The sequence below is a fragment of the Oryctolagus cuniculus genome, chromosome 16 (genome assembly GCF_051225735.1).
Source record: "Oryctolagus cuniculus isolate XC-2025 breed Fujian yellow rabbit chromosome 16, ASM5122573v1, whole genome shotgun sequence".
NCBI lineage: Eukaryota > Metazoa > Chordata > Mammalia > Lagomorpha > Leporidae > Oryctolagus > Oryctolagus cuniculus.
The window spans coordinates 19,780,677-19,804,681 of record NC_142882.1 but is presented as its reverse complement, the minus strand read 5'-3'; the positions used below and the strand labels follow the sequence as shown (position 1 = coordinate 19,804,681).

The 24,005-nt window shown below is 68.9% G+C and overlaps 1 protein-coding gene across 2 annotated transcripts; it reads left to right on the top strand.

Moving 5' to 3' along the window:
• The first annotated feature begins 3,174 nt into the window (after positions 1–3,174).
• On the top strand, positions 3,175–22,619 carry KLHL26 (kelch like family member 26). Of its 2 annotated transcripts, none has more exons than XM_051841590.3 (3): positions 3,175–3,316; positions 17,906–18,088; positions 20,195–22,619. In XM_051841590.3, exons 1-3 carry the CDS (start codon positions 3,243–3,245, stop codon positions 21,774–21,776), a joined length of 1,839 nt encoding a protein of 612 aa, XP_051697550.1. In that variant the 5' UTR covers positions 3,175–3,242; the 3' UTR covers positions 21,777–22,619. The 2 variants fall into 2 exon arrangements, with proteins under 2 accessions (XP_051697550.1, XP_051697551.1); XM_051841591.3 differs by lacking the exon at positions 3,175–3,316 and adding an exon at positions 14,003–14,144 and having other exon boundaries at positions 20,195–22,160.
• Positions 22,620–24,005: the final 1,386 nt, after the last annotated feature.

Genomic DNA, 24,005 nt, shown 5'->3' with positions numbered 1-24,005 from the left:
AGCAGCTAAAAGGTGGGTTCAGTTTGAGCCCACCCAGGGACGCCCAAAAAAAAAAAAAAAAAAGGTGGGTTCAGTTCCCGTGGCTGTCGACAGCTGAGCGCATGAGCCGGGGCCCAGCCATGCAGTGGAATAGTACTCAGCCATGAAAAGGAACACAACGCCACACCTGCTTCCCGGCGTGGGAGCCCTGGAGACGCGGAAAGCCACGGTGTGCAACTGCACGGGCCGGGAACACCCAGGACAGGCAAAGCCAGGTCGTGGGGGAGGGGCTGCTGGGAGCTGTGGGCGGCGGGGGTCTCCTCTGGGATGGAAGAATGTTCTGGAACCAGGTAGAGCTGCTGGTGGCACGAGCGGCGTGGACAAAACGCCACGGAGCGGGACACGGAAGCGAGCATCTGGGGAGACGGGAGTCGGCGCTCGGGAACTGGGGGCGGAGCCAGCGAGAGACGGTGGGCGTGGCACGGGGTGACAGGGACCCGCTGCTCAGTGTGGGGGCGGGTGCGCGGCACCGTCCGCAGCCGCAGCAAAGAGGGTGAGCATTTATTAGACGCCGACCTGTGCATCCTGCAGAGAAATCAAGGGCAGCTGTGAGGGTGTCTCAGCAGCTGGCCCCCAGAGCTCCAGGGCGGGAGTGACGGTGGACGCTGGCCCCAGAGCAGGTGCCCCGCCCGGAGGTCTTCCTGTCCCCCTCTACAACGCCCCGGCGGCAGTCAGGAGCCGTCCAGGGCCCCGCAGCTGGGCAGGGCGGGGGAGCAGGTGGCACGGTGCCTGCCCGTTAGGGTCAGGGGGCAGCCAGGCAAGTGGGGGCCCTGCCTGTGGCTCCCACCGTGAGATGAGGCGTGTGCTGGCGTCTGTGCTGGTCCTTGGGGCCCCCCATTTGCTCCTGCTGTGCCCTTCTAGGGTTCAGGCCGAGAACCCGGGGGAGGTCGGACCCTGGCCTTGCCCCGACTTACCCCCACTCCGCGTCCGTCCCATCTCCAATTCCTGCACCTGTTGCTGGGACTTCTGCCCGTGCCTCTCCGTGGCCTCCACTCTGGGATGAGCAGTGCCAATTCTGGCCGGGAGTATTTGCCTCTGAACCGATGTCCCGAATTCAAGGTGTCAGCCCTGCAGAGGCCGGCGTGGTGGCGCAGCCGGCTAAATTCACCGCCTGGGGATGTTGGCACCACATGTCACAGTGCCTGGTTCGAGTCCTGCACTTCCAACCCAGCTCCCTGCTGAAGCATCGTGGGAGGCAGCCGAAGACGGCTCAGCTCAGGTGTGGGAGATCCGGAGGGAGCCCCTGGCTCCTGGCTTCAGCCTGGCCCAGCCCCTGGCTGCCAGAGCCGGCAGCTCCTGCTGTATGCAGGGCCTCTGTGCCGCGTGCACACGGCCAGGAGCCCGGCAAACCTCTCCGGGGTCATCTTGGGCTGGGTGTCTGTGTGTCTGCCATGGGGGTCAAGTCTGGAGGTTTACGAAGCATCTGCACATATGGACGCCATTGGGCGCAGCTGTCTGTGCGGTGGGCGTGTACGAAGCATGGGTCACACGGAACAAAGGCCCCGGGGCATGCGTGCAGGGCGTCCAGGCCCACGTAACTGAACATTTACGGAGCGCCGACTGCGTGCAGGAGAGGCCGGCAGAACCCCTCAGCTCCTGGCATCTGCCAGCTTGCTTGGTGTCATCGTGCCACACAATCATTGAGCACCTACTGTGTATGGCGCCGGAGACGCAGCAAAGGCCCACCCCCAGCAGGCCCCTCGCAGCCCAGGGCCGCCCCCTGCCCCCAGTGCCAGCTGTGTGGAGGGCTCGGGGTTAGGCCTGGAAAGTTCTGGAAGCCTTGGGCCCTAGGGGTCCACAGTGTGGTGGGATTAAGGTAGAAAGGGGAGGAGATGGAGGGAGGGCGAGGATCCGCCCCCACCCCACCCCCTGCAGCGGCAGGTCCAGGGCCGGAACTCTGGGCCCCATGAATGGACTTTGGGGGTGTCAGTCTGCAGGGAGCGGGAGTGAGGGTGCGGAGAGCGCTGGTCGGAGGGGTCCTGGGTGTTGGGAGCAAGACCTGGTGGAGGAGGCAGGACCCAAGCGATCAGAGGTCTGAGCCCCGCGGAGGGCACTTGTCCAGTAGGATGCGGAGGGCGGGGGCGGGGGAGAGGGATTCTTAGGGTGCAGCGGCTGGTCCCCCACGTCCGGCCTCCCTCACCTACCGCTGACCCCCTTCCTCCCCCCACCCCAGGCCTGCCCCGCCCAGCACCCCCCGCTCACACCTGCCCCTCCACACACCTGGTCCCCTCCCTTTGGCCTCACCTGAGACCTCCTTTCAGATCAAGTCCCGCCTCTCACAACAGACCCCGCCCACTAACCACGCCCCTTTACCTTGCCCCGCCCATCTGTAAGCCTGACCATGCCCGAACGCAGGCCCCGCCTCTTCTGCAGAGACCAGGCCCCACCTTTCGCCGGGCCCTGCCCACCCACAGCCCACACCCCCTTCCTGGCCTGGACCACCCGCCCCTAGACCCAGCTTTGCCCTTTGCTCTGGTTAGAACCCCACCCCTCACCCCCAACCTCCACCCCGCCCCTCCTCAGACCGGGCGCTCCCTTGGTCCTGGGCTCCTAAACTGAGCAGCTGGACCCCGACCACGCCCTCCATAGACCCCGCCCTCTCCTGCCCTGGACACGCCCCTTCTCCAGAGCTGGCCCCGCCTCTATCAGAACCCCGACCCCTCCAGACAAGACCCTGCCTCGTCTTCAGGCTCAGCTCCGCCCCGCCCACCAAGGCCCCGCCTCCATCCCCTCCAGCTCCCCACCCTTGCACCCCCTAGGACCTTCTGACCCTGCCCCATCCCTCACTCCAAGGTCCAGCCCCAAACCCTAACTTGTAACGGTTCCGCCTCTGAATAAGATAAGCTCCTCCCCTCGCCACAGGCCCGCCCCTTTTGTAGATTGGGTCCCACCACCTCCACTCTGGCCCTGCCTCTCAACAGGATAGGTCCCTCTCACTGCCTACTCAGCAGAACCCCGCCCCTTCCTCGCTGCAGCCCCGCCCCTCAGCAGAGTAGGCTCCGCCTTCCGCCAGGGCCCGCCCCGCCGTCGGGGTCTCGGCGCAGCCCCGCCCCCGCAGGCCCCGCCCCCGCAGGCCCCGCCCCGCGCCCCGCCCCCGCGCCTCCGGCTGGCGGTGTCCCCGGGCCGGCGCGCGGCTCCCGTCACTCGAAAGCGCGCGGCGGCGGCGGCGGCGGCGGCGGCGGCGGCGGCGGCGGCGGCGGAAGATGGCGGAGTCCGGCGGCGGCGCTAGCGGCAGCGGCGGCTTCGGCGGGGGCGCCGGCCCTGAGCGCCCGAGCAGGTGGGACCTGGCCCGAAGGTGGGCCTGCACCTGCCCCGGGCCCGGAAGACCTGCGGGGGAGCCTCGGGGGCCCGGGCCGGGGGGGCGGGAAGAGGCCCGGCCTGGCTGCAGCGGCTTTCGCGGGGACCGTGGGCTCCTGGGGCGCGGGGTCGGGGGAGAGGGGGCCGGGCGCCCAGGGCCCCGAAGCCTCAGCCTGCGGCCCGGAGGCCCCTGACTGCGGGGGCCACGCGAGAACTGGGGGTGCCGAGGGGTCTGGGAGGCAGCGAGGGCCCGCGCGGGGGCCGTGGGCGGTCTTGGCTGCTGGGGGCGTCTTGGGGGCTTCCTGGGGGCGTGTGGGCGGCCGGGGATGGAGACTCAGGTGCACCTGAGGCCCGAGAGGCTTAGGAGGCCTGGGGGGTGGGGGTCCTCGAAGGTTCTGACGGGCCTGGGGCGCGAGGGAGCCCCAAGGGCCTGTAGGAAACCCAGGGTGTGGGTCCTTTTCTCCCGCCTGCCCCATGGACCTGATGAAAGGTCTTAGAGGGGGCCCCCCCAAGAGGAAGCCCGGAGCGGGGGTCGCAGGAGCCCCAGAATTTGCGTAAGAGTTGTTGGAGCCTGCGTGCACGTGCACCTCCCTTCCTCTGCCTTTGGGCCAGGCCCGGGTGATCCGGACCCCAGGACGGCCGCCCCCCACGCCCACACCCAGCCCCGGCTCCCTGTCTGTGTGTGGTGATAAGACTGGAGTGGGTCCTCCTCGCTGGGCTCAGGGCTGGAGTCCGGGGGCCCCACGCGTGCGGCTGGCAGGCGGTGGACGCGCGTGTGCTGGGGCGGGGGCCGGCGATGGCCGGGCCAGAGCACAGAGCGTGCGGAGGCCCCACGCTTCCTGGGTGGGCAGGGCCGGGCAAGTGAGGGGGCCAGGGAGTAGAGGGGGTATAGCCCAAAGGGGACAGCAGAAAACAGGTCCCTGCCCTGAATCCTGGCGCCCGCGCGGGAGGGGGGGTGAGGAAGAGAGGGGGAGAGAGGGAGGGAAGGAGGGAGGGAGGGGGAGGGAAGGATCTTCCATCTGCTGGTTCACTCCCAAATGGCCATCTTGCACTGCTCTCCCAGGCCATAGCAGAGAGCTGGATCGAAGTGAAGCAGCCGGGACTCGAACCGGCGCCCATATGGGATGCGGGCACTGCAGGCGGCGGCTTTACCCGCTAGGCCCCAGCAGGTTTTAGTCCAGTTGCTGAGCCGCTGTGTCCACCCCAGTCACCGCGCAGGACGGTGGCGCCCCCGAGCCCCCCTGGGAGGGGGGGGCTGTGTGCAGCCAGTGGCGCCCCTTCCAGCCCCTGGGCCATCCCGCTCCGTGCTCGCTCTCTGCGGTAGGAATTCTCTGTCCACGACGCGGGCCTTTCGTGCCCGCCTCTCTCCTTAGCTTTTGGGGTGTCTGGGTGGTGAACAAATGAACAAAGCGTGCGCATCCCCGCAGAGCTGCGCGCACTGCGGTCTGCGCATCCACTGCTGGGCGGCGGCTTCTTCTTCTTTTTTTTTTTTTGTAAGTTATTTATTTGAAAGGCAGAGTGACCGAGAGGCGGGGAGAGATGGATCGTCCATCCGCTGGTTCACTCTGCAAATGGCTGCCACCGCCAGGGCGGGGCTCCGCGGAATCCAGGAACCAGGAGCTCCATCCGGGTCTCCCACGGGGGTGGCAGGGGCCCGAGTCACCCGCTGTCGCCCAGGGTGCGCATGCGTGCCGGGGGGGGGGTTAGGAGTCCTGCGCATGCGCAGGGGCGGTGCCCAGGGAGTCCGGCTCCTCTCCGTCCTCGCCACGTGTAGGGAGGCGGCTCTGCGGGTCTGCGCTGTGCCTTCCGGGTTGAGTTTCCATCCGCCCAGTAACCGACGGAGCTGGACACTGCTTCCTGGCCTCCCTGGCCCCCTGTGTCTTTGATGGTGGGCTCTTTCTCTGCTTTTCGCGGGCGCGTCTGCTGGAGGCCTGGCCTCGGTGCCGGGCCCGCTCTGGGTTCCGGCTTCCTGCCGCGACTCCAAGCCGGGGCCCCGCGCCCAGTGGGAGCCCGAGTGGGGCTCCCGGCTCCCGGCTCCAGCCTGCCCCAGCCCTGGCCTTAGTGGCCGTGTGGGGAGCAAACCAGCGGACGGAAGAGCTCTCTTTTTTTAAAAAATACTTATTTATTTATTTGAAAGTCAGAGTTACACAGAGAGAGGAGAGAGAGAGAGTCTTCCATCCGCTGGTTCAGTCCCCAGATGGTCGCAATGGCCGGAGCTGCGCTGATCCGAAGCCAGGAGCCAGGAGCTCCATCTGGGTCTCCCACGCGGGTGCAGGGGCCCAAGCACTTGGGCCATCTTCCACTGCTTTCCCAGGCCACAGCAGAGAGCTGGATCAGAAGTGGAGCAGCCAGCTGGCGCCGTGGCTCACTAGGCTAATCCTCCGCCTTGCGGCGCCGGCACACTGGGTTCTAGTCCCGGTCGGGGCGCCGGATTCTGTCCCGGTTGCCCCTCTTCCAGGCCAGCTCTCTGCTGTGGCCCGGGAGTGCAGTGGAGGATGGCCCAAGTCCTTGGGCCCCTGCACTTGTGTGGGAGACCCGGAGAAGCACCTGACTCCTGCCATCAGATCAGCATGGTGCACCGGCTGCGGCGGCCATTGGAGGGTGAACCAACGGCAAAGGAAGACCTGTCTCTCTGTCTCTCTGTCTCTCTCACTGTCCACTCTGCCAGTCAAAAAAAAAAAAAAAAAAAAAAGAAGTGGAGCAGCCGGAACTCAAACCCGTGCCCATATGGGATGTGGGCACCACAGGCCAGGGCAGTTAACCCACTGTGCCACAGCACTGGCCCCAAAAGACCCCCCTCCCCCCTCTCTCTCCCCCCTCTCTCTCCCTCCCCCGTCCCCCCCGCCCCCTCTCCCTCCCTCCCTCTCTCTCTCTCTCCCCCTCTCTCTGTCTCTCTCTCCCCCCTCTGTCTGTCTGTCTCTCTGTAACTCTGCCTTTCAAATAAATAAACAAGTTTTTTTTTTTTTTTTAATCTGCATCTTGGGGGCAGTCCGCCCTCAAATAGTCAGAACATTGGGATTTTCTTTCTTTTTAAGATCGATTTATTTGAAAGGCAGAACGACGCACACACACACAATCTTCCATCTACTCGTCCACTCCCCAAGTGACCACAGCAGCCAGAACGGGCCAGGCTGAAGCCAGGAGCCAGGAGCTCCATCCGGGTCTCCCACGTGGGTGCAGGGGCCCCAGGACCTGGGCCCTCGTCCACTGCTTTCCCAGATGCGTTAGCAGGGAGCTGGCTCGGAAGCGGAGCAGCCGGGACTGCAACTGGCGCTTCCTTTTGGATAGGGGTGTCTCAGGCAGCGCCTTAGCACGGGCCGGAGGACCAGGTGTTGAGGGAGCTCGGCTGGGGTCCTCCGTGCACGTGCCGGCCTGCATAGCATCACCCAGGACATTCATGCCTTCCTGTACTCCAGCCTGGCCCGCACCTGCTCTGTTCCTGCCCCACCTTCCTCCCCCTCCTCCCCCTCCTCCCCCTCCTCCCCCTCCTCCCCCTCCTCCTCCTCCTCCTCCTCCTCCTCCTCCTCCTCTTGTGTTCCAGAGTCACAGGCCTCGGGCGCTTTTATTTATTTATTTGAAAGAGTTACACAGGAGAGGCAGAGAGAGAGAGAGAGAGAGAGAGAGAGAGGTCTTCCATCTACTGGTTCACTCCCCAAATGGCTACAGTGGCTGGAGCTGGGCTGATCTGAAGCCAGGAGCCAGGAGCTCCATCCGGGTCTCCCATGTGGGTGCAGGGGCCCAAGCACTTGGGCCATCTTCCACTGCTTTCCCAGACCATAGCAGGGAGCTGGATCAGAAGTGGAGCAGCCGGGACTCGAACCGGTGCTCCTGTGGGATGCTGGCACTGCAGGCGGGGGCTTTACCCGCTGCGCCACAGCACCAGCCCCTCGCCTTCCATTTCTTCAAGAAGCAGAGGGAGACAGATGGAGCTTCCACCTTGTTCACTCCCGCATTTCTGCAGTAGCCGGGGCGGGCTGGGGCAAAGCTGGGAGAACCACCCGGGTCCGTCCCCCCCACCCGGGGCCGCTCGAACCCGACACCGCGAGCCCCCCAGAACCTGCCGCTGGCAGGAAGCTGGGATCAGGAGCTGGCACGGGGTCTGGCGCCCAGGCCCCCGTCTGTGGGACGCGGCGTCCTCACTCGCGGGAGCTTTGATGAGTGCCTGCCTGTGTTCTCTGGGGGATGTGCAGGGAGCAGCATGGCTGGGTCGCGTGACCGTGCCCTCGTGTTCGCTGGCGTGTTCGCTTGCGGGAGCGCCTTTGGGGGGAGGCGTGTGCCTCCCGTGCTGTGGTCTGCGCGCACCGGGCACCGCGGGTGGTGGTGCGGAGGGAGCCAGTGTCCGAGAAACGGGACCGGGGAGGGCGGCAGGCGTGGGCGCAGTCTCCCGGCTGGGAAGGGCCCTGCGTGGGATCCGCCTTCGTGGGGAACTTGGGGGGCTGCCGTCGGGTATGGGGGCTGCCTCGCCCGGAGTGCTGACTCCTGGCCCGCCGGGCAGCGCCTGCATCGGCCCTTCAGTCCTCACCAAGGGTTCCGCCGCCGTCTGGCCAGGGGTGGGGGCTGTTCCGCTCCCCCGCCCCCGCCCCCGCCCCGCCGTTATGTAAGGTCGGTTCCAGCCTCTTCCCCGTGACCGAGGGGGAGAAAGCGAGAGCGAAGCGAATCCTAACTTCCCATCTCCAGGGATCAACAAAAACCCCGTTGCCTAGCGGAGTCGGCCGTTAATGACCGAGCCGGACCTCGGGGCTGGCCGCGGCGCGCCGGGCGCTGGCTGCAGGCTCAGGCGCACAAAGGACACTTGTTCTCCACGCGGACCCCTCCCAGCCGGGCCGGGGCCCTGCACGGTCCAGGCCGCCTTGGAGGCCGTGGGGGCTTGGGCCACTCGGGCCGCTCCGGGGAGGGGGCCGGGGAGGGGGGCGTCGAGCCCCCGCGCTGGATCTCACGGCTGCGCGGGCCCGGTGGGCAGCGTTCCCGCAGCCGCGCCCGTCCTCCCCGAAGGTGCCTGGCGGGAGCCGGCCGAGGCGGGGGTATCGGGTGAGGGACGCAGGTGTTTCCGTAGGAAGTCGTGGCCACCGTGGCCTTGGCTCGGGTAGGGTTTCTCTGCAGGCGCTCTGGCCGCCTCCTGCGTGGTCTCCTCGCACGCCCAGGCCTCCGAGTCCAGCCCGGCCCCTGCCGGGAAGACGCCGGGGCCGCTTGGCCTCGGAAAAGCCCGTTCTTCCGGCCTCCTCGTCCGCCCGGAGGCCGAGGAAGGAGGACTTTAGAGGGAAACGTGGCAGCTCCGGGGGGCTCCGCTGGTCCCCGCTTCCAGCAGGGGCCGTGGCTGGGGCGGGGGCGAGCCGCACGTGGCCGGGGTTCCTGCTGGGGCGCCTGCTGTGCCCGCGCTCCGTGCCTGTGCCCTGGGGTCTGAGCCTGGGCGTGCAGGCTGTGACCATGGCCAGGCGGGCGGGGGGCCCCTAGCCGAGCTGGCCACATCCGGGTCCCAGGGCTGGGGGGGAGGGGGCCGCCCCCCTCGCCTGCCCCCGCCCCTCAGCGGGGTCCCTGGGGCTCCTGCTGTGGAGCTGCTCTGACCTTGCACACTGGCCCTGAACTCCGCTCTCCACCGGTAGCTGGGAGCCCCCGGGCCACATTTGCTGGTGGCGGGGGTGGGGGTGTGGGGGTGGGGGGTCGCTGTGGCTGCCTCCTGCGGAACCGGGAGGGCCCGGCTGGAAGCAGTTGCTGGGGCCCCGGAAGTGGTGTTGGGGACGTCGGGGACAGGTGTCCCATCCTCCCCAGCTCGTGGCCCTCGTGGGAGGTTTCCTGGCCGTCCCTCTCTGCCTGCTGCGGCGCGGGGGTGCGGGCGGGCGGGAGTCAGGGAAGCAGGCGTCTCCTCCTGGTTGCCGGGACGTCATCCCAAGGTCCAGGTCCGGAGCCTCCCCGTGAGGGAGGGAGACCGTGGGAGCCGGTGTGGGTGGCAGCACAGGGGAGCCTGGCCCAGGCGAGGCTGGGGATGAGGCGTGGATGCTGGCCTTGGCGGGTTGGAGGTTGAACCTGAATGACGACGCACTGAGCGCCCCTGGCACTGCGAGGGCTGGGGGGGGGGGGGCAGTGACGGGGCGGGTGACCTGGCGGGCAGGCGGGCAGCAGGCCACGTCACTCTGTCGCCTGGCACCTGCCGGCGGCTCTCTGGATCTCAGAGCAGACTCTGCTTCTCCTGTGACCCCCTGCCCCCCCGCAGCCCTGCCGGCCGTGTCATCTCTGGGCAGCCCCGGCCTAGCGATTTGCACAGCTCGTGTGCCGCCTCCTTGGGGGCCTGGCTGCCCTGCCCCCCGTGGCGCCCTGCCATCACGGCGCATCCCGTGTGCCTAAGGTCCACGGCCCCCAGAAATGTCTGCACCCCCAGGCAGGGCTTCAGGCGTCCTGGTCCCCGTGGGGGTCTCAGCCCCGGCTGTGCCCCAGTGGGCGTCCTGCCCGTGGGCCCAGCGAATACCCCACAGGCAGCCCCCCCCGCCCCCTGCAGCTTTGCGGGCGTGTGGTCGGTGCGTGGTCGGTGCCACGGGGCGTGTGTTTCGCTGAGTTCAGGAGCAGCGCCCGAGCGCTGCGTGTGAAAGCCGAAGCCGGCCGAGGCCGAGGCCAGCCGCTCTGCCTGTCCAGCTGTCTGCGGCGGGGAGCGGGGGCCAGGCCCTCTGGGTCCCCACTGCCGGCCGGCCCAGCCTCCTCCCGTGGTAGCCGCTGCAGCTGTGCGGGACAGCTCTCTTAACACTTGTTAACCCCGGGCCTCCGGGCCTTCCTGCTCCCCCGCCCTTCCCGCCAGCACTTCCGAGCGCACTTGGGGCTCGGCCAGCGTGAAAGCAGGCCGCCACCGGGCCGCGCGCTGAAAGTGCCCGGCGCCCTGGGGGACGCGCACGGCCCACCCCGGGGCCCGCTTGCCCATAAAAGGCCCTGGCGGGGGCCAGGGTGGGGGGTGGCGTCGGCCACAACTGTGAAATTCCACAGAGGTCAGAGCGGGACCTGGGCGGGAGCAGTCTGGGCTGGCCGTCCTGGGGGAATGCGAGGCCCGAGACGCGAGCGCCTAGAGCCCTCCGATCCCCTGATCCCCCGGCCCCTGCCCCCACCCGGGCTCAGCGCCGGTTCTTAGCGTCCCTCCCGGGTCTCGCTCGCGGGCGGCTCCCGCCACTGTGCTCGCGTGAGGCAGGGCAGTGAGAGGCACAAATGTTTACGCTCCGCGTGAGTCACTTGCACGAACGACAAGGGGGCATTTTCCTGGCCGAGGCCCCCTGGCGTCGGCCCGTGCCGTCCCAGCCTTAGTCACGCCTGCAGCATGTGAGCCTTTCGGGTTGCCGAACTTGGCCTTGGCGGGGGTGCGGGCAGCCTGCGGGCCTTCCAGGGGGAGGAGCAGCGGGCAGAGTGCGGGGCCCTTGGTGTGGCTTCCTTGCACCCTGGGGCCTGCAGGCAGCTCCCGTGCAGGCAGGGAGAGGCAGCGCTGCAGAGGTGTGAGGTCCACGCGGTTCTCCAGAGGCTTGTCTGGACCACGCGGAGGCTGCAGACCTCGCGGGCCCCGTTTGCTTGCAAGAGCCAGAAACTCGACCCACTGTCAAAGTTTGGGGCTGGCACTGTGGCCCTGCCGGCAACACCAGCATCCCATGTGCGCACCGGTGGAGTCCCGGCTGCTCCACTTCCAATCCAGCTCCCTGCTAATGCGCCTGGGACAGCAGCAGAGGATGGCCTAAGGGCTTGGGCCCTGCACCCGCGTGGGAGACCGGGATGGAGCTCCTGGCTCCTGGTTCTGGCCTGGCCCAACCCTGGCTGTTGCAGCCATTTGGGGAGTGAACCAGTGGATGGAAGAGCGATCCTCTGTTTACTTTTTCTCTCTTACTTTCAAATCTGTAAGTAAATAAATCAGAATAAAATAAGATTCACAGAGTTCACATTAGCCAAAAGTTCAGGGAGTCTGGTTTTAGATGCATCCGGGTCCAGGACTGGAAGGACCCCCCCCCCCCGAATCTGCCACTCCCATCTCAGCCCTGCCTCCCCTCTCGGCTGGGCACTGCCGGCCTCGGGGAGAGACGGCCCTCCTTGCACCTGGCCGCCTCACAGGGGTGCAAGCCTCCATCTGCTGGCTGCAGCCAGAATCCCAGGGAAGGCGCTGATTGGGTCAGATGGGCCACGCCCCCATCCTCGGCCAGGGATCCGGGAGGCCCCGATTGGCCAGGCTGGGCTGCACGTCTCCTTTCTGAGTCCAGGTGTGGGGTCCGCCTGAGCTGCACTGGGCTGAGAGAACGGAGGAGCGGAGGAGTGCAGGCACCCCTAGAACAGACGTGTTTGTGCCATTGACGGCTGTGTCATTGTCAGAGGCCCTGGCTAGGCCTGGGGTGCCTGTGTCTGGCCCAGCAGCAGCGGGGACGAGCGTGTGAGCGTGCGTCCCTGCTGGGGAGGTGGAGGGCGGGGCTGCCCTGGGCGCTGGAGTCGCACTGGGTTTCCTGTGCTCCTGCTTGCCGCGCTGTGGAGCCGTGGAGCAATGGGGTTTTGCTCGTTGGAGTGGCCCCATGTCCCGACCCCGTGCAGCCTCACGTCAGCGCGAGGGAATGAGGTGGGAGGGCTTGGCCTGGGACCTGCCCACCGGTCAGCCCTGGCTCGGGGACCCAGCCTGTGGTGAGAGGCGGGGCCGAGGCAGACTCGGCTCTGAGGAGGCTCGGAGGTGGGGGCGGCAGAGGCGCTGGCAGACTGGGCAGTGGGCTGCGGGGAGCGGCGGGGGGAGGCGCTGGCCGTTCGGCACCGGAACCACAGGAACCGAGATGTGCAGGCCGGAATCTGGATTCCAGTGTGGACTAACGGAGCCAGCACTAGGGCTGGTACCGGGAGGCCATGTTGGGAGGGGGTGAGCAGCCTGCAGGGAGGAGCTGGGCTCTAGCCCAGTGCTGCTGTCCCACCCACCCGACGACCTGTGCGTCCATGTGAGCATGCATCCGCCACCCACCCGCCCACGTGTCTGTCCCAACACCCACCCATTCATCCACCTATTCATCCTCCCACTCACCCACCCACTCATCCGTCCACTCGTCCGTCCACCTGTCCACTCACCCACTTGTCCAGTTGCCCTGTTGGGACGGGGGGTACCAGGCAGGAGGCAGAACCCTCCTGCCCGTGGCTCCGGGGCAGGCTGGACGGGGAAGGGCCAGGGTGTGTGAGGCTCTGGGTGGAGCGAGGAGCGGGGGAGATACACAGAGCTGGGGTGGGACGTGCGGGGCCCCCAGTGCGAGCCTGCCGGCCTTGCCGCCATCTGCCAGTGGAGTTCCCTCTCCTGCCTGGTCGGGGCCGAGGGCCTCCGGCCGGCACTTCTAATGGCAGCCCCACGGCCACGCTCAGCGAGTCTCGGGAAGTGACCTCGGCCCTCCTAGCCTCTGCTGCCCCTCTGTGTCGCACCCGCCTCGGGCTGGGGGACACGGCCAGCACCTGCCTGCCTGCGGGCCTGGGGCTCCTCTGCCTCTGGTTTCCTGTGCGGTCTCAGCTCCGTATCTATAAAGTGGGGTCGGCAGTGGAGCCCTCTGGGTCTGGCTCCAGCAGCCCTGCACCGGGGTGGGGGGTGCCTGGCATTGTGGTCTGGCCGTGAGCCAGGATGGGGCGGGTGCCGCAGAGGCAGAGAGCTTGCGGCAGGCCAGGGAGGGTGGCTGAGGGCTCCCTCCGTTTCCTTCTGGGGCTTTACTGGTTGATTTAACTAGTTGGACCTTCCTGCCAGCTAGTGTGGAACAGGGCGCCACCCACAGGCGGAGCTCGGCCAGGGCCCTCCCCCCCACGCCCCACATTCCCAGACACAAAGGTCAGAGGTTGTGGTGGGGCAAGAGGTCACACTCAGCCTCAGGGACACTGGGCTTGTGGTGACCCCTGGCAGCAGGTGCAGGGCCCCCCCGCCCCGACCGTGTGGGTGACAGGCAGGTGGGCGGGGCTCAGGCATTGCCACCCGCCCGCCCCCACGCCTGGTGTGACCTCCCAGCCGGCTGTCCCTTGGAGGTCATCTGGAGGTGCCAGCTCTGGGTGTTTCCTGCTGCCTGGCACACCTGGCCAGGCTCCTGTCCCCAGCGGTGGTCAGGGCCAGGCTGGAATCCGGGGTGGGGGCGTGCCAAGCGTGGGCGTCAGTGCCCCGTGCCCGCAGCCCCGGCTCTCGGAGGAGGCCCTGGTGGTTCTGCGGCCGCCTGGCCAGCGCACCTGCTCGTCCTGGACGTACACAGACGGCTGTGGGGTGGGTGCCCCCCCACCCCCCCGCACAGAGGCCTTGCCTTGAACACGGGTGAGAACAGGACAGGCTGCAGGCCAGCCAGGAAGGAGAGCCAGGCTCGGGGCCACGGCCCAGCCCCCCCGCCCCCGTCTGTGTCTCCATCTGTCCCTCCCTGCTCCCCCACCTCGCTCTCTCTGGGTCTCCAGCCCCGCCCCGCCCCCTCCCGCCAGCCGGCTGCCATCCTGGTTCTGAGACGTCGCCTGCTGTCCTGGTTGGGACCTGTGCCCACCCCGGGCCTCACGCCTGTCCATCCAGAAGCCCTGCTCTGCCCTCTGGCCCCTTGGGAGCCCAGGGGCCCTGGAAGGAGCCGCCCCTTCTAAGGAGGGGTGGCCCGGGAGGGGCCCCTGCCTGGGGGGCGAGAGGGCGGAGGGGCAGGGCCCGGGCGGGCCGTCCCCAGAGGCAGCCGGCTGACGTGCGCGTGGGCGTCTCTGACGCTGCCGGCTGTGCCCCTGGCGCTCGCACCCTCCGCCCCGGAGGCGCATGCCTGTGGAGCCAGAAGCGGCCTGCGGCGGTGCCGGGGCTGGGCCCCTGGGCCTCGGTTTCCCCACTTGGAGGCAGGACTCTGGTGGGTTGTTGTGTGAGGACCCCAGCCTGGCCCGGGCTCCCTCGGTGGCCTTGCATGGAGAAGGGTTCCGGGGGCGGCAGGGGTGAGGTGTGTGACCGGGCCCAGGGCGGGCAGCGCCTGCGGAGCGCTGAGCCTCCCCAGCACGGGCCTCTGCCCGCCAAGGCTGTGTCCTCCTCCCTCTCTCTGACGCTGCGTCCCATCGGGCTCTGCCCCTCCCCTGGGTCTGTGGCCCCCCACCCGGGTCGCTGTCCCCCCAGGGGTCTCTGTCTCTCCACTTCTGGGTTTGTGCCCCACCCCAGATCTTTGTCACCCCCCAGTCTGTCTCCCTCTACCCCCATGGGTCTCTGTCTCCTCCTCTCTGTGGGTCTGTGCCCCCCCCTCCCCCCGTCTCTGGGACCCTCCCCCCGCTGTGCCCGTCTCCCCTGGTCTCAGTCATCCGCCTGGGGCTGGCCGGGGGGAGCCTGCAGGGGGGCAGAGGCCCCCGGCCGGCTGCTGTCCCTGCCGCCTCTGAAACCCGTCCCTGCCCCGTGGGACCCTGGGCGGGGCGGCCGGACGCCGCAGTCCAGCCCCGCATCGGCCGGGGCTCGAGCCAACCAGCTGCGCGGCTCCGCTGAGCCCCAGCGCCCCACATGGGCCATAAAACCGAAATTGGCTTTGAAAGTGGAAGTGCTCTCCGGGCCAGGGGAAGCGCCGTCCCCGCGCGTCAGAGCCGGCGTGCACGGGGCAGCGCCGTGCTCCACGTGGGGGTGGGAAAGGGTTTCACAAAACCCCGGAGAGCCGTTCCATGGAATTCTTTCTGTTCTTGCCTTTTTTTTTTTTTTTTTTTTTTTGGTTGTTTTTGTTTTTTGGGCCGTTCTAGCCAAGGAACTGTTCTGGGGCTTTGCGTCTCTCCCGCGGCCTCGGGAAGCCAGCCGGCCGTGGGGGTGGGGCCAGCAGCCGGAGCCTGGTCAGGGGAGGGGTGTCCGCCCCGGCAGGTGCTCCCCCCGCCCCAGCAGGTCTCCTGTCACCAGGGTGCAGGGCAGCCAGGCCAGTTCTTGTACTTCCTCTGGCCGCCCCCCTACTCCGCCTGAGACCCCGGGGTTTCAGGACCCCATGAAGGGTGGGGGAGGGAGAAGCCCACCCAAGGGGCACCTCCAACCAGCAGGTGACACTGGGGCGTCCCCAGGAGCTCTGGGCATCCTACAGCCACGATCGCCTGATGGTGTCCATGGCGCCTGCCCCACTTAGAGCAGCCCCCGCGTGGCCCTGCGCAGGGGAGTCCCCGGGAGGGGCAGCAGGCCCTGTCCCCGTGTCCGGCTTAGCCCTGGCCGGCCGGGGGTGCCTGGTGACGCTGGGGGCACAGTGGCCAGTGGGGGACTGGTGGTCAGCACAGCCCTGAGCCCAGGCGGGGGCGGGGGCGCTCAGAGGCCAGATCCGGGCCAAGGGTGCAGCCGGGCGGGCAGCGAGCGGCCTCCAGGGGCGGCCCTGACGGGGGCTGCTGACGCACTGGCTCGGATGACTCACGTGCGGGTGACCGTGACTCGAGTGGCCGTCTGGAGCCTTGGGCCGGCCCAGGGCCGCCGCCGCCTTCCTGGGGACCCGTGGCCCCGCCACGCCAGCCGCCCCCTGTCTGGGGCAGGCCTGAGTAATGGGCCCTTTCCCGCCTCCCAGAGGGCCTTAGTCATCGGCTCCGCCCACTCCTGCCCACTCCGCCTGGGCCGGGCCCGCCAGGCTCCACGCGGGCGTGGGGGGCTCCGGTCCCCACTGGCCTCCTCCCTCCCAGAGCTCCCCAGGGCTGGCGCGGCCTGGTGTGTCTGGGGGCGTCGGGCGGGGCTGTGGGCACAGTTGTCCCATCTCTAAGACAGGAAAGCAGTCGTAGGGGCACCGTGGACGTTGCTGGGGCCCGGAGCGTCCTGACCCTCCTTGGAGCGGCTCGGCTCTCAGGCCCCGACTGTCGCGGCCAGGGCCACGGGGTCGTGGCTGGGCTTTCTGTGCACGGTGCACTCGGTCCTCACCCAGGGGCCCCGCCCCGCCCCAGCTCTGCAGCCGAGACCTGGCGGGTGCAGTGGCCCCGGGCTTCCGCCGGCCCTGTGGGGCTGGGCTGGGCTGGGCTGGAGGAGCACACCAGGCTGTCCCGGGCCGAACGTGCCCTGGGGCCCCCACTCCTGTCCTTTCCACCCCAGGAGGGCGCAGGGGTCCTGTCTGCGCCCCATTCCCCCCCCCCCGGGAGTTCCTTTACATTTTTCAAAGGAGTTCATCTCATTTTTAGTTTATGTAAAGGCAGAGGGGAGGAGTGAGCTCCCTTCTGCCAGTCACTCTCCAAATGCCTGCAGCAGCCGGGGCTGGGCCAGGCGGAAGCCAGGAGCCGGGAGCTCCATCCGGGGCCCAGGCGCTTGAGTGTTGCTGCTGCCTCCCAGGGTGTGCGGGACGTGGCTTTGTGCTTCAGATCGGCCCAGCTCTGGCCGTTGCGGCCATTCTGGGAGTGACCCAGCGGATGGAAGACCTCTCTCTCCTTCTCTCTCTCTGCCTTTCCCTGTCTGTAACTCTGCCTCAAATAAATAAATAAAAAATCTTAAAAAAATAAAAAAGCACCTGCCAGGCCTGAGCCTGGAGATACCCAGGCAGGTGTTGGCCAGGGAGGGAAGCCCGGGCCCGAGGTGGTCTTCGGAGCCCGGGACTCCTCCTCGTCTGTCAGACTTTCAAAGGGGCTGGGGTCTGGGAGTCCCCGGCCTGCAGCTCCTGGAGAAAGGGTGGGGGGCGCGGTCAGCAGCTGGGTGGAGAGCAGGGGGAGGGGCAGGAGGTGGGCTTCCCCTCGCCAGGCAGGGGAGAGGCTGCGAGACAAGCGTGGGGGGGATCTCGGCATCTGCTGGGACCCCTTTCTTTCCTCTGCTCCTTGACCTCCAGGAGGGCTGTGCGCCCACCCTCCCGGGCCGCCGACACACGTGGCACCAGCCCAGACGACCGCCTCTGGGGCTCCCCACCTGGCCCGGGCTGCGGCCCGCACTCCACGCCCCGCCTCCGGGACCCTGACGTAGGCAAGGCCGCGCCCCGCCCCTGCGCCCAGGTGTTCCCAGTAGCCTCCGGGGCGGCAGCCAGGGTGCGCTCAGCTGAGTCGGGTGAAGACCTACTGTGTGCCCTGTGCGCCATCAGCGCTGTGACAGCCCGTGCGGCTTTGGGGCTTTCCCGGCTTCCTGGCCCGGGTCTGTGGGCAGGCGCTGGACCGGGGCAGAGGGAGAGCAAGTGCCGGGTGCAGGGGGCCGGCGGGGCGGGGGCTGGGGCTCCTCCTCCTGCATTCCGGGGGCCTGGGCTGCCCGCAGGCCTCCTCAGCTCCTCATTCTTGGGTTCCTCTATCAGAGCGATGGTGCTGGGGCTGGGGGTGGGGCCGGGGGAGGGCCTGGAGTGTCTGGGGAGCTGGCGGAGGGTTCTGAGATGCAATGCACTTAACAGAGATCTGCCGATGTTTAAGTGTACAGCGGAGTGGTGTTCTGTACGTCACGGTGTCCGGCCACCGTCACCTCTGGTTCCAGAATACTCTCAGCACCCCACCCCCAAAGGAGCCCTGCCCCTGGCAGCCGCGCCCTTCGCAGCCCCGCCCCCCGCCGCCCCACCCCCAGCCCTCTCGCAGCCCCGCCCCCAGCCCCTGGCAGCCCCGCCCCCAGCCCCCCTGCAGCCCCTCGCTCCCTGGACTTGCCTGTTCTGGACACTTCCCGCCAGGGAGCCCCACGCGGGGCCGGCTCGCACGGTCCAGGGCAGCCGCGAGCCCCGCTCTGTTCTCCCCGCAGCGTGGCCGACAAGAACGGGGCCCTCAAGTGCCGCTTCTCGGCGCCAGGCCACAGCAGCAGCCTCCTGCAGGGCCTGGCCACCCTGCGCGCGCAGGGCCAGCTGCTGGACGTGGCCCTGACCGTCAACAGAGAGGCCTTCCACGCGCACAAGGTGGTGCTGGCGGCCTGCAGCGACTACTTCAGGTGAGCGCCGGGGAGGGCGGCCGCCTGCTCGTCGGGTTTCCTCTTTTCTCTTTATTTTTGCAGATGTGGAAGACGTGGGGCACCTGTTTGCTGCCGGGCCGTGAGCTCCCGTCAGAGCGCCTGGTTCAAGTCCCGGCTCCACTGCCACTCCCACTCCCACTCCCACTCCCTGCACCCGCCTGGGAGACCCGGATGGAGCTCCTGGCTCCCGGCTTGGGATCAGTGCAGCTCCAGCCATTGCGGCCATCTGGGGAGTGAACCAGTGGACGGAAGACCTCTCTCTACTTCTCTGTAACTGCCTTTCAAATAAGTAATTTTTTTTTTTTCAAATTTGAGAGACTGAGAAGGAGCTGGCTCACTCCATCCACGCCCACGGTGGCCAGGGCTGAAGTCAGGCGAGCACTCCACCCGGGGCGCCCACGAGGGGGCAGGGACCCGAGTACTGAGCCATCACGCTGCCTCCCAGGTGCGCCCCAGTAGGAAGCTGGGGTCGGGGGCCGGAGCCGAGAGTTGAGCCCAGGCCCTCCGACGTGGGACGTGGGCGTCCTGACCTCCAGGCCACACGCCCGCCCCGCCTGCTTCTCTGCAGGAACCCCGGGAGCTCTGGGGCGCAGCTCGCGTGGGGGAGGCGGGGCTTGGCCAGTCGTCCTCAGGCTCTCGCTCTCTTTTTAAAGATTTTTTTCTATTTATTTGAAAGAGTTACACAGAGAAGGAGAGGCAAGGAGAGAGAGAGAGAGGGAGAGAGAGAGAGAGAGGTCTTCCATCCATTGATTCACTCTCCAAATGGCCGCAGTGGCCAGAGCTGCGCTGATCAGGAGCCAGGAGCTCCATCCGGGTCTCCCACGCAGGTGCAGGGCCCAAGCACCTGGCCCATCCTACACTGCCTTCCCAGGCCATCATCAGAGAGCTGGATGGGAAGTGAAGCAGCCGGGACTCGAACTGGTGCCCATACAGGATGCCGGTACTGCAGGCGGTGGCTCAGCCCACTACGTCTCAGTGCCAGCCCCTTGTCCTCAGTCTTTGCTGGACCCCCAATGCCTGCTGGGAGCTCGGGGGTCCGGCGGGGCTTGATCAGGCCCACATCCCTGCCGTGAGAGCCCACCCTCGGGGCCCAGGACGCACACAGCCGAGGCCTCTGGCCTTGTGGGTGTGCATCTGTCCGTCCCGTGCTGAGGCCGGGCCCCTGCATCCCCGCTGGCCCGCGCCCTGCCGGAGAGAGCCGGGCTGCCCGGGGTGGGGGTGGGTGCCCGGTGCGTCCCTGCCCAGGCCTGCCGGCCGCAGAGGCCCGTGTTCCCCAAGGCCCGGGGGCTGGGTGCCGCGTCCCCCAGGCCCTGTGGGGAGCTGTGGCAGCTGAGCCCGCCGGGGCGCTGCAGCTATTTTTGTTCTGGGTTTGGGGCCGGGTGGGCCCAGCCCCTCAGCAGCGCCCGTGCTGCCGCCAAGGAGGCCTTAAAAGGCAACGCTCTCTCGTGTCGCCTCGGCCTCGGTGGGGCCGGGCAGGGCCGGGGAGCGGCAGCGGACGGCTTGTGCCGGCGTGCTGCGGGGACAGGCCTGGAGTGGGCCGACGGCCGGGGCGTCCCCTGCCCGCCGCTGACCGCAGTGCGGTGCAGGCTCCCGGGAGCTGCCGCCCTCTTCCCGCAGCCCCTCCCCCGGCCCCCAGAGCAGGGCAGCGCGGGCACAGAGCTGGGCTCCCTCGCTTGGGGTCTCTGCCATCTGGGGCCCGGCTGTCTGGACACAGCCGCGGCCCCTGCGTGGCTGCGGGTGGGTGCTCGGTTCCTGGGGACCCTTGTCACCACCGTGTCCCCAGGTGGTGGCTACCGAAGCTGGAGCCGCCTCCCCAGGGCAGGTGCAGATCGGGGTCCCCAGGGGGTGTGGTCTGAACCCCTCCAGGGCTGGACTCCTCCCGGCCAGCCTGGGGGCTCCCGTGAGGCTCCCTGGGGTGAGGCGGGCCTGGGCCCAGCCCTCCTGCCCCAAAAGGCACGGGGCAGGACTCAGCAGGGGTGTTTCTAGTGAGCGCCCAGCCCTGCCCCCAGGCCCAGTGCTGTCTGCCCCTCCCCCCAGGCCCAGTGCTCTCTACCCCCTCACGCGGTCTCTGCCCCCCCCCCCCAGGGCCATGTTCACGGGCGGCATGCGGGAGGCGAGCCAGGACGTCATCGAGCTGAAGGGCGTGTCGGCCCGCGGCCTGCGCCACATCATCGACTTCGCCTACAGCGCGGAGGTGACGCTGGACCTGGACTGCGTGCAGGACGTGCTGGGCGCCGCCGTGTTCCTGCAGATGCTGCCCGTGGTGGAGCTGTGTGAGGAGTTCCTCAAGGCGGCCATGAGCGTGGAGACGTGCCTGCACATCGGCCAGATGGCCACGGCCTTCAGCCTGGCGTCGCTGCGCGAGTCCGTGGACGCCTTCACCTTCCGCCACTTCCTGCAGATCGCGCGGCAGGACGACTTCCTGCGCCTGCCGCTCGAGCGCCTGGTCTTCTTCCTGCAGAGCAACCGGCTGCAGAGCTGCGCCGAGGTTGACCTGTTCCGCGCCGCCGTGCGCTGGCTGCAGCACGACCCCGCGCGCCGGCCGCGCGCCAGCCACGTGCTGCGCCACATCCGCTTCCCGCTCATGCAGGCGGCCGAGCTGGTGGACAGCGTGCAGACGCTGGACATCATGGTGGAGGACGCGCTGTGTCGCCAGTACCTGCTCGAGGCCCTCAACTACCAGGTGCTGCCCTTCCGGCAGCACGAGATGCAGTCGCCGCGCACGGCCGTGCGCTCCGACGTGCCCTCGCTCGTGGCCTTCGGCGGCACGCCCTACACCGACAGCGACCGCGCCGTCAGCGGCAAGGTGTACCAGCTGCCGGAGCCCGGCGCGCGCCACTTCCGTGAGCTCACCGAGATGGAGCTGGCCTGCAGCCACACGTGCGTGGCCGTGCTCGACAACTTCGTGTACGTGGCCGGCGGCCAGCACCTGCAGTACCGCAGCGGCGAGGGCGCCGTGGACGCCTGCTACCGCTACGACCCGCAGCGCAACCGCTGGCTGCGCCTGCGGGCCATGCAAGAGAGCCGCATCCAGTTCCAGCTGAACGTGCTATGCGGCATGGTGTACGCCACGGGCGGCCGCAACCGCGCCGGCAGCCTGGCCTCGGTGGAGAGGTACTGCCCGCGCCGCAACGAGTGGGGCTACGCGTGCTCGCTCAAGCGCCGCACCTGGGGCCACGCGGGCGCCGCCGCCGGGGGCCGCCTCTACATCTCGGGCGGCTACGGCGTCTCGGTGGAGGACAAGAAGGCGCTGCACTGCTACGACCCCGTGGCCGACCAGTGGGAGTTCAAGGCGCCCATGAGCGAGCCGCGCGTGCTGCACGCCATGGTGGGCGCCGGCGGCCGCATCTACGCCCTGGGCGGCCGCATGGACCACGTGGACCGCTGCTTCGACGTGCTGGCCGTCGAGTACTACGTGCCCGAGACGGACCAGTGGACCAGCGTGAGCCCCATGCGCGCCGGCCAGTCGGAGGCCGGCTGCTGCCTGCTGGAGCGCAAGATCTTCATCGTGGGCGGCTACAACTGGCGCCTGAACAACGTCACGGGCATCGTGCAGGTCTACAACACCGACACGGACGAGTGGGAGCGCGACCTGCACTTCCCCGAGTCCTTCGCGGGCATCGCCTGCGCCCCGGTGCTGCTGCCGCGGGCCGGCGCCAGGAGGTAGCCCCCGGTCCGGACCGCCCTCGCCCGCCCCTCCGGATGCCCACCTGCCCGGCCTCTCCGAGGGGGCCTCGTGCGGGCGAGCGGCTTGGCCAGCGCATGCGCAATGAGAGCTCCGGCCCCTGCAGGCGGGGGGGGGTGTGTGTAGGGGTCCCTCCCAGGCGGGGATCTCTCCGGCCTTCCTCCTCCCTTCCCGAAGCCCAGGGAGCCTGCCAGCACCCTGCCTGCCCTGCGGGCCCCCGGCTGGAGGGCGGGCACGCGGCGCCTGGTGGCGGCTTTGCGGCTTCGCCTCGCTGCTCTCCCCGCCTCCACCCCGGCTCACACCTGAGCGCGCTGACGCCGAGCCCCGATCCCTAGGATGCAGCACCCCCACTCCCCAGCCAACCAGCATCAATCCCCTTGTGCACCCCGCGGCTGGCACCGCCTGTCCGGGCCCGGCCCCTGAACAGCGCTGCTCCCCTTCCGGGGACGCGGCCACCCCGGCTCCCCGGGGCCCTGCACGGGGTGGGCCCGGCCCTCCTTGCTGGGAGGGCGACCCGCGCCGCAGCTCCCTGGCTGACCTCCCTGTTCCGGCCCCCACCCCGCCGGGACGGCCGCAGCCCCTGTGTCTGAGGTCTGGGCCTCGGAACCTTGGCTTTTTTGTGGTGTTTCTCTCTCTCTCTTTTTTCTTTTTAAGAAGCCGGCAGCCGCCGTCTTCGGAACGGGTTTTGTACTCTCGGGGCAACTTAGAGTGTCTGCCTCACCGCGCCTCCTGACCCCACTGGCCGTGCAGCGAATTAACCTCGGGCCTCTGCGGACGGCGCCGCCGAGCGCGGCCCGTTTATTTAATAAAAATGTTATGGTGAAGAGATGCTGGGCCCCGTGTCCTCGCGGGTGGGGCTCCCCCCGCCACCGCCTTCTCCAGAGCGCGGGGGAGCTGGAGGGGGGCCAGGCCTCCCCTGCACGCCCCCGTGCGACTCTGGGGCTGGGGGAGGCGGGGGCCGGCTCCCCGTCCCCCGCAGGTTCTGTCTCCGTCTGTACCCTTCCCGCGGCCAGGGAGCCCCTCCTCCCGGCGGGCCTCTGGGGGGGGGGCCCAGCCACCACCTGTTGGGCCCCGTGAGCGCCCAGGGGAGCCCCCAGCCGCGGAGGGGGTGGTGGTGGGGGGTGCGGGTGCTGAACCGCCAACTTGGGCGCCGGGAACCCGGACTGAGCCGGGACCGCCAGGGGCCCCCGGGGACTTCCCAGCGCATTCCAGCCCCGCCCCCCAACCTGCGCTTCCCCCGGGCCGGCGGCCCCCGCAGGGGGGCAGCGGGAGCCTTTGCCAGCGGCAAGTCCCCCGGATCATCTCACACCTCCGCACAGCTTGTCCCCAATGAGCTGGCAGGGTGCGGGCCGGGCGGGGGGCGCCGCATCTAACCGGATCGATGGTGCGGAACGCCCGCCTCGGTGGGTGGAATGCGCGCGGGGGGGGGGGGGGCGGCCCCTCCCTCGGCCTCCCCGCCCCCACTCCCCGCTCCCCGCGCGCGCGCCCGCGCACACTCCCCGCCCCGGGAAGAAAGGAAAATTATTTTTCGTATTGTAAACTTTAAACACGAAAAAGCTGTTTTTAATTTAGCAGAAACTGGCTTGGATCTTCACTCCGCGAACATTCGCGGCCTTCGGAGGAAGGCGGGGCACGCCGCGCACCCCGCACGGGGTCCCGCACACGCACCTGCGCCGCCGCACGCCTGCCCGCGCGGGCTCGCCCGCTCGCGCTTCCACGCCGACCCGCCCGGGTGTGCGCGCCCCCCCCCCGCCCCCCTCCCGGGCCGGCCCGGCGCCCCGAAAGCCAGCGGAGCCCCCAGCCCGCCCCTCCGCAGGCTGGACGCCTCCCCCCCTCGCCGCACCTGGGCTCGGCTGTGGGAAAACGCGGTCCCCCGGGACGCTCGGAGGCCAAGTGTGACTTCTGGGGCCTCGCAACAAGCTGGGGGCCGAAGGGGGGGCCCCCTCCGGGGAGCCGAGCGAGGTGGGGATCCGCCCCGGACCTGGCCCGCTTGGAAACCTGCCGCTGGCTCGGGCGTGCAGCCGGCAGCTCCAGCCCTGGCGTTCTCACGGGCCGGAGGCCCCGCCGAGCTGCCCGCACCGCACCCTGCAGCCCACGGGGTGGGGGGCTCGCCTTTCCCTGGCCGTCATGGCCGCCAGTCCCTCCCCTCCCCCCAGCAGCACCCTGATTTGGTGCCAGAGCAGCGTACCCAGCCCCAGGCGTTGATTTCAG